The sequence below is a fragment of the Cyclopterus lumpus genome, chromosome 1 (assembly GCF_009769545.1).
Source record: "Cyclopterus lumpus isolate fCycLum1 chromosome 1, fCycLum1.pri, whole genome shotgun sequence".
NCBI classification, from domain to species: domain Eukaryota; kingdom Metazoa; phylum Chordata; class Actinopteri; order Perciformes; family Cyclopteridae; genus Cyclopterus; species Cyclopterus lumpus.
The window spans coordinates 3,059,630-3,067,978 of NC_046966.1; the positions used below are offsets into that span (position 1 = coordinate 3,059,630).

The window sequence follows — 8,349 nt, forward strand, 5'->3', positions numbered from 1 at the left end:
GAAAAATAACCCTGGCAAATGAAGAAAGGATTTTCAAGGATAATCATGAAGTTATGGGAAGAATATTTTGTTTAAAGAATAACTCATGTTAAAGAAAAATAATCATGAGGGTATGGTGAAGATATTGTGTTTATAGAATAACTCATGTTAAAGAAGAATAATCATCAGGGTATGGTGAAGATATTGTGTTTATAGAATAACTCTTGTTAAAGAAGAATAATCATGAGGGTATGGTGAAGATATTGTATTTATAGAATAACTCATGTTAAAGAAGAATAATCATCAGGGTATGGTGAAGATATTGTGTTTATAGAATAACTCTTGTTAAAGAAGAATAATCATCAGGGTATGGTGACGATTTTGTGCTTATAGAATAACTCATGTTAAAGAAGGATAATATGCTTGTCCAGGGGTTTTTAGTAGAGTTAGTAAGTGCACTTAAGTATTAAAGCGGCCCCTGGTCTGGTGCAGGTGCAGGACGGTCTGAGTGGGCGGAGCCAGGATGACATCATCTATGAGAGTCATGACATGAACCGTCCTGGGACAGACAATTGCTGAATTGGCAAAAAAGTTATGAATCAATAACAGTCCTCTCTGACAGCCTGATGGAATGGGCCTGCAGTCGTGAAAGCGTTGTGTGTGTGTTGCTATGACCAAAACAAAAGTGTGTGTGTGTGTGTGTGTGTGTGTGCTCTCTGACAGACGCTGAGCAGAGGGGTGAAGTCGTCCCTCCTCCTCTTCACGCTGGCCCAGACCGCCATCTCTGCTGTTCTCTGCTTCCTTCTCTTCAGGCAGAGACACAGCTTCGGACAGTACGCTGTAAGACTCCAACCTTTCCTCTGAATTATCAAAGACTTGATCTATGTACACGTAAAGGAATTAAGATATGATTACAAGGTCAAACTGAAAAGAACATTGAAGGGACAACAACAGTTTTTGGTGGTTTGTAATTTAGTGTCTCGAGATGGTGTGAACATCAGAGTCTTCGCCATCCAATTAAAAAGTGATCTCATTTGAATAAGTACCGTACGCGAGGTTTTGCTGAACAATACCAACTTTTATTTGCATCGCACGTTTCTTAACACAGTGATGAAGTCATTTGACAAGGCTGCGTTCTGCTGTCAGGAAGAGAGGGGGCGCTAGCATGAATAACGACTCTTTCCGTCTGCGTTTCACAGTACTTCACTGAAGCTGCTGCATCGACCCCCACGTCAATCACACCCCCCGACCTGAACTGATCAACCCCTGGACCGCGAGCCTTTGAGGGGCTGGATCACCTCCCATCGAGACCTCTTCCCCAAAGGACACTGATCCCCTGTTGTATGTGTATTGATGTTGTCTTCCCACTTGTATGGCTTATCCACAACGCCACCTGAAATGCCACCAGCTGAGGAGTATTTGCTTTCTTCGTGTGCTTATGAATGTCCGCCAGGAGACGATTATTAGATTATTTGTACACTTACTAACAGAGTTGTAGTCAAATGAATTGTAATGGAAGTAATAATACCTCTAAAACACTTGCGTAGTGGTTCAAATATGACACATTTACAAACGCTTTAAAGGATGGAACAATGTATTTCTGACACGTGAACCGACAAGAGAGAGAGTTTCCCACCTTGCGGTAAAGCCGTCACAGGACGTCAGTACGGCCGTGCGATGTGAAAATGGATCCTGACAATGGTAGAAAACCTTCGGGGGCGGTAAAGGATGCGAAGCGCAGCCAAGTGTGCAGGAAGTAGAGGACGTTTCTGTGGCCACGGGGGTCACTCGGCGCCCGGGTCGATTGCATGTCTGTCCTCCTTCCTTGTAGCTCACCTGTGTCGCCACGTGAGCGGTAGGTACATTAAACGCTGACCGAAGTGATTTCAGCTTACACACCTGAATTGTTCAAAAGGTCCGATTCAGGAGTATTTAACCTTTTCAGGAGGTGTTTCTGGTGTGAAGGTCACATGAGAGCCGGGCCAGAGCTTCTCTGCTACATAGCGTGTGATGCTACCTCACATAGACTGTAGGAAACCTGCCTCTTTGGAGGGAATATACAGTGTTTACCATCAAGCCAGCGAGCTCAATAAACAGCCGACGTACATTGGATATAGCGCCATTCAATTGGAGAGAGAAAAAAGAAAAAAAGCAATCCCTAGGTTCGCTTTCTAACTTTTCTTTTTTAGTTTATGGTGTTTGTTCAGGTTGACATGGAAGCTCAGTAGTTTAGCTCAATTAGCTCAATCCCCTGATGAGGACTGCGAGATAAGATTGAACCTGAAATAGGGAGGAAGTGGACTTTTGAGATGGGGTTTTTCCCATCGTCAAGAATTAATGTTCACACTTGGCAATGTTAGTATGCTGGATAAACCAAATACAGGGTCCAGACCTCCATCCGGTCCGGAATCTGTGGAATTTTTTTTAATAAACACTTTGCATGCGAGGAAGCAAACAACTCTTTGCCGGTGAGGAAGAGACCTCATTGCATTTGAGGAGGTCACCTGACTTCACGCTTCACCAGCGAGGCTGCTCGGTGTCCCAGCTGTTGGAACAGATGTGTGTATTTTACATAGTATACATGATCATAAGGACTGATTTTATTTTTCTAGATTGTTAACAGTGTTAAAAAATGCATATTCCCTAATTTTGTACTAACTCATTGATATATTTTTGTTAATTGTACACAAATAAAATGGTATATATATATATATATATATATATATATATATATATATATATATATATGAATTAAGCCTGTAGTCCAGTGAGACACATTTTGGGAAATGTGTGTGTGTGACAGAAGTATGTAAGACATTTGTTGGGATAAAACAGGAATATATATAAATATAGATATGTGTGTATTGTAGTGTCACGGGCTGTCGCTAGGACAGGCTAGCCTGGGGCGGTGCAAAGAGAGAGATGAACACAGGCACGTCCGAGGGTATTTAACAAAAGTCCAGGTTTATTTCCCATCCCACCAGCAAGGTAACATCCAAAAACAACAAAGTATCAAAAAAAAGGTCCAGTTAGATAACACAAAACATCCCGGAGGAGAAAGCGGTTAATTAACCAAACAAAAACTCAATCCTGGTGAATCCAGGCTACGAGGTCCTCTCCCTTGTTGTCCTCTTCCAGGTGCTCGTGGGTTCACCTTCCGCTCTCCTTTCTCCTTCCCAGGTGCTCTCCCTTAAGTCTCCCAGCCCTGCCTCAATCAGGTGCCTTAAGCAGCTGCAGCTGGGTGAGCGGTGAGGCAGGCTGGGAGATGTAGTTTTTGCACTGGTGGCCACTCTGTAGCGCCCCTCCACTACCTGTCCCCTTGTGATGCCACAGTATATATATGAATGTGTGTGTGTGTGTGTGTATATATATATATATATATATATATATATATATATATATATATACATACCTCCTTCTGTTTCATGGATTGGAGGTCCATTCATACATTGTCATATTCATGTAATGTGTTTATGTAACTTTGTAAATGCTGTTCATTATGTACACATGACATCTATTGCTTCTGTCCATCCAGGGAGAGGGATCCTCCTCTGTTGCTCTACAGAAGGTTTCTTCACTTGTTTCCCTTTGAAAGGTTTGTGAGGTCAAAGGTCAGGGATGTGTATGTGTACAGATTGTAAAGCCCTCTGAGGCAAATTTGTAATTTGTGATATTGGGTTATACAAAATAAACTGAATTGAATATATATATATACACATATATCTATATAAATCTCTCTCTCTCTCAGAGATATGACCGAAAGTACAAGTCTGCACGGAAATATTAGAGATGTTTGACTGTATGACTCATTTCATAAAACATAGAGACTTCCATAGAGAAGGGGAGGCCGTCATGGAAACGTGTAGCACACTCAGCCCAGTGGGTGGCAGACATTTTTTTTTCTTCTTTTTTCTCCACATCCTGTCCAGCCTTCCCGTCACTGTTTACCTGTAGATGGAGTAACTTTTTTTCATGTATCGCTCATAACTTTGTTTAGTTGTTTTCTTCTTTTTCTTTTGGTCGGCCACACGCGCTCAGTATGTCCGGCCATCCGAACCAGAGAGCCCTCCGCGGGCTGTGCGTGCTGAGCGCCCTGCTGCTGTCCGTGTCGGGGGAGAACGTGTCCGAGGGTCGCTCCGGCATGCTCCAGGAGCTCCGGGAGACCCTGGCTGAGCTGGCCGGCGAGGGGAGGACTTACCTGGGCAGGCTGGCCGGGGAGCAGACGGTGCTGTCGGTGCAGAAGGTGAGAGAGGCGGAAGCCGGAAACTGTTGCACTCTTTTGACCGATTCCATTCCCGGAGGAGGCTAATATGCAACATATGGATTTGCGTATATTTTCATGTCTGACAAAGGGGACATACATGTTTATGTATATATATCCTGGCACTAAATACATAGTATAAAAGCATATTTTCGCCACTGTGAGGAAAACAATTAAGATCCTGTAAATCATAATTATGAGATGCGATTTACAGGATCCTAATTGTTCCCTCACAGTGGCGGAAATGGGCTTTCATAAGAGAGAGAGACATGCAACTATAATATAAATGAAATGTTGTGGACATTTGAGTGGCTGATAACTCTTAACGGTGGAGGGGAAAACAAAGAAAGAAAGAAAGTGGAAACTCCTGTCCACCTTCTCCATCCACGCGCTTTATTCCCACACCGATGACTCCGACGTGGACTGGTGACACGTGGACTGCCAACACGGTGACACGTGGGCTGCAAAGATCACACCGGGGGAACGTTGCATCTTGTCTGATGCAACGTGACGTCAGGAAGAGGGAGCCGCCTGAAGGGTGGCATCCTGGATCCATTGTTGTTGTTGGTTTGACAAAGCAGGCCGACCCCACTGCCCTAAAGTGTGTCGTTGTTGTTGTTGTTGTCACGGGCCCCTGTCGATCCGTGTCCCCCCCCCCCCCCCAAATTTATTATACATGATCACGTTAACCATCACAGTGTGAAATAAAGTGTTACTTTTTATCCTCCAATATTCCAGTCTCTGATCTCTGATAATGTTACATTGTAAACAACCAATCGCTGTTTAAACTGTTCGATTACATTATGAGGCGTTCAGGCTCTGCTCAGTGAAAGGAGAATTGGTGCGAAGGTAAACGATAACGTTATGATGCGTAATCTCGTAAAATGTCGTGTTGGTAAGAAACATAAATAGATAGTTGAGATGAATTATGATCTGTTTACACTAAACACTCAGCATAGTATACATGATTTAAAACTAGTAATTACAACATTTGTTGTAATCCATAAAACTACATTAAGCTATGTCCATTTGAATGGTGTGTTTATATGAAGAAAACACTATAAATTACTGGAACAAAGTAAAAAGATAATATTTAGAACTTTTGATGTTTTACAGACTTCTGATCGGTTGAAATTACTTTTTTGGGTCGATGGCAAAATCATAGTCTGATCCTTGTAGACCAGCTGCTATAATCAAACAACAAAGTCATCTGTATCTATTAATATGGATCATCAGTTAATATCGGCGGCGTGACTGACCCACGATCCGATCTGTGACTATGATCCCTCCGACTCGCTGTGCTCACCTCAGTGTCTCCGCCTGCTCTCCTGCAGGCTTTCTCCCAGGTGCTCGGTGCCGTGGCAGGAAGTGTGTCCGCGGGCCTGAACGTGCTCTTGCAGTACGTCTCACACTTCCTGCAGGCTGCTGGATTCCAAGGTGAGCATCAGACACACACACACACACACACACACACACACACACACACACACACACCGTGTGTTTACTGATCATCACAAAGACGCTCCAACCTTCTGATTATTTCCCCGTAACGCTGCAGGCTGATGATGATGATGATGATGATGATGATGATGATGACACAAAGTCTTCAGCCGTAAATGATAATTCCAGTTTCTCCGGACCAAAAACGTACAATTCCTCATTAATTTATTCGTTCATGTGGGATATCAATCCAATGTATCCACCTGTAACAACCACCGGTTGTTAATATTGCACATATCAACCGGTCAGTCCGATTATATCACATTTTTGTATATATATTTTTAAAACTTATTTATTATGCCTTTACTATTGTGATGATATGTTTGTTATACTTGTTTCTGATCCGGCTGTTCTACTTTTGTCTGTTGTTTGTTCGTGTGCACTGTCCTCTTATTTTATCTCACTCAAAGAGTCAGCTGATCAGACTTAAGAGAAACAGAAGCAGGTTAACTTATTTAGAAGAATCAATCAACAATAAAATCACAAACCAACTTCCTGCTTCAGCTCCGAGTCGTGTTCACGGGATTTGAAGATTTGAAACCCGAAAAACAAGTAAGATGTAATAACCATGAAGTTCAGCAGACCAAAGGACCCGTTGAATTATTATTTAGGATTGCGTATTATCGAAGAGCTAAAATGATCGCTCGATTAGTTGATTGACAGAAGAGGAGTCACCAACCATATTGACAATGGATCACTCAATCATTGTTTAAATCTTTTTTTAAACACAATAAAACACATTTTTCCTTTTTAATCTTGTGTTAAAAAATTAATTTCTTTATGTTTTTGACCAGCAGTCATTTAAAAAAAGATCTCAGGGAAATTGTCCAGCCTACTTCTATATACCTCGGCACAGCTTTGTCATTTTCATAAACCAAACACTTAGTCAAGAAAGTCATGCGCAAATATAAGATAAGGTACAGTTCTACATTATTGTTTATTGTCTCGACATAAAATGGAATAATGCAACGCTGTCATGTGGAGGTCTGGTTTGTGGGTCTCAAAGGTGTCCGAGGTCATCTGAAATAATGAAGGTGTTTACTCACGAGAACCTTTTTAAATATGAAGGACGTGGGTTGAGTTCAGCAGCCGACTGACTCATTGAAATGAATGGAAGTTGTCGTCTTCGTAATGATTTGAAACAGAAGCTGACGTTATGAGACACTCTCACTAAACCCTCCTCCTGGTCTTCCTGTTTGCCACAGCTGGGTTCCCCATCAGCCAGGTGACCCCAGAGGGGCTGGTCTTTGTCGCCCAGTGGGTCGTCGCGGCTCTCGTTGGCTACTGGCTGATCTCCTTCGTCTTCGGATTGGTCGCCTCCGCTCTGAGGCGGGCCCTGTGGCTGCTCAAAGTGGGCGTGGCTCTGGCGTGTTTCGGCCTCATCCTGAGCGACCGCAGCGTGGGCACGGACACCGTGGCGGTCCGGCTGGCGGCGCTGGTGTGCGCATGCGTGCTGCTCGGCGTTGGGAGTCCGAGGAGCTCCGGCGCGTCCGACAAAACGGCTCACCTGGAGGAGCAGGTGAAGACGCTGGAGACGCGGCTGAGGGAGATGGAGAGGAGGCGGAGGAGGAGGACGGAGGAGTGACGGAGGGGCGGAAGTGGACCGCTCCTCTGTCGTCTTCCCCCCCTGAACCGGGCGACCTTTCAGGGCTTCTGGATCTTCACTTCAGAAACATTTCTACATTGTGTATGTTTTGTTAGAACGAGTTTGAAAAGTAATCCGCGGCTGGCGATTTTATTACCGACACAACGTGATTACTGAGTCATTCCCGGAATCAGTGATTTGAGTTTCTTCCTTTTTTAAAAAGGGCAATTTGTTCCTAAGAGTGTGCCGAGGTGCGAAGGACAAACAGCTTCTCCGTCCAATGTTCTGACCGTCTTCACGTTGAATTATTAAAGAAACGCTTTGGGAAGTATTTGTCTCTGCTTTGTTTTTGAAAGTGAGACGAGGAGATGGCCGTCACGCTCTTGGAAAGAAGGCCAATCGGCATGTTTTTTTCCAACTATTTTAACTTGTGATAATAGCGATGGCATTTACAGTCCAGTGAGAGATGCAAAAATAAAATTGTAATGAGTCTCAGGTCATGAGGTCAGATCCAGGCTCTGATTGGATCTGGGAGGCTCCGCCCATTCTAAGAGTAAAGTGAGTTCACTGACATTCGGCCTTGTCCATGAGCAGTCTGACATTCTTCACCCATCATTTCTAATCTTTACGTTTTAAATGCTCTCTGTGCCTTAAATGTTGCTCACTGACCAGTGTGACGGTTATGATGGTATTATTATGGTTATGATGGTATACATGAGTGAGCTATTGGGGTGCGTAGTCATGCTGCTGGAGCGTGTGCTGTGTGTTTCCACCAGCTAACACTAACACTCTTCTATAGAAGACTGTTCTGGGCGTATCATAACTTTGACATTTGAGCATTTTCTGAGATGGATATGTAGAGCTGTCAATCATGTTCCGATGGAAGGGCCACACTTCACAGGTTGACGGGTTCTAACCCGGTTTTCTCGTCTTCATGTTTTACAACTTTCTAGTTTGCAGTCGTATACTGTTTGATTTTGGACAAAGGCTGCAACCTGAGGTAGTAATACGGGATATATTAATA

At 43.6% G+C, this 8,349-nt stretch overlaps 2 protein-coding genes across 2 annotated transcripts in view; both read left to right on the forward strand.

The window, feature by feature from the left end:
* tmem176 (transmembrane protein 176) overlaps positions 1–2,670 on the forward strand; it is a 9,300-nt gene extending 6,630 nt beyond the window's left edge. Inside the window, exons 6-7 of the mRNA XM_034542652.1 lie at positions 703–819; positions 1,179–2,670. Of these exons, the coding sequence (XP_034398543.1) occupies positions 703–819; positions 1,179–1,238 (177 nt within the window). The 3' untranslated portion in view covers positions 1,239–2,670. The remainder of the gene's footprint in view (positions 1–702; positions 820–1,178) is intronic.
* Positions 2,671–3,825: 1,155 nt separating this feature from the next.
* On the forward strand, positions 3,826–7,653 carry tmem109 (transmembrane protein 109). Its single transcript, XM_034542622.1, has 3 exons — positions 3,826–4,222; positions 5,575–5,677; positions 6,946–7,653. Exons 1-3 carry the CDS (start codon positions 4,019–4,021, stop codon positions 7,323–7,325), a joined length of 687 nt encoding a protein of 228 aa, XP_034398513.1. The 5' UTR covers positions 3,826–4,018; the 3' UTR covers positions 7,326–7,653.
* Positions 7,654–8,349: the final 696 nt, after the last annotated feature.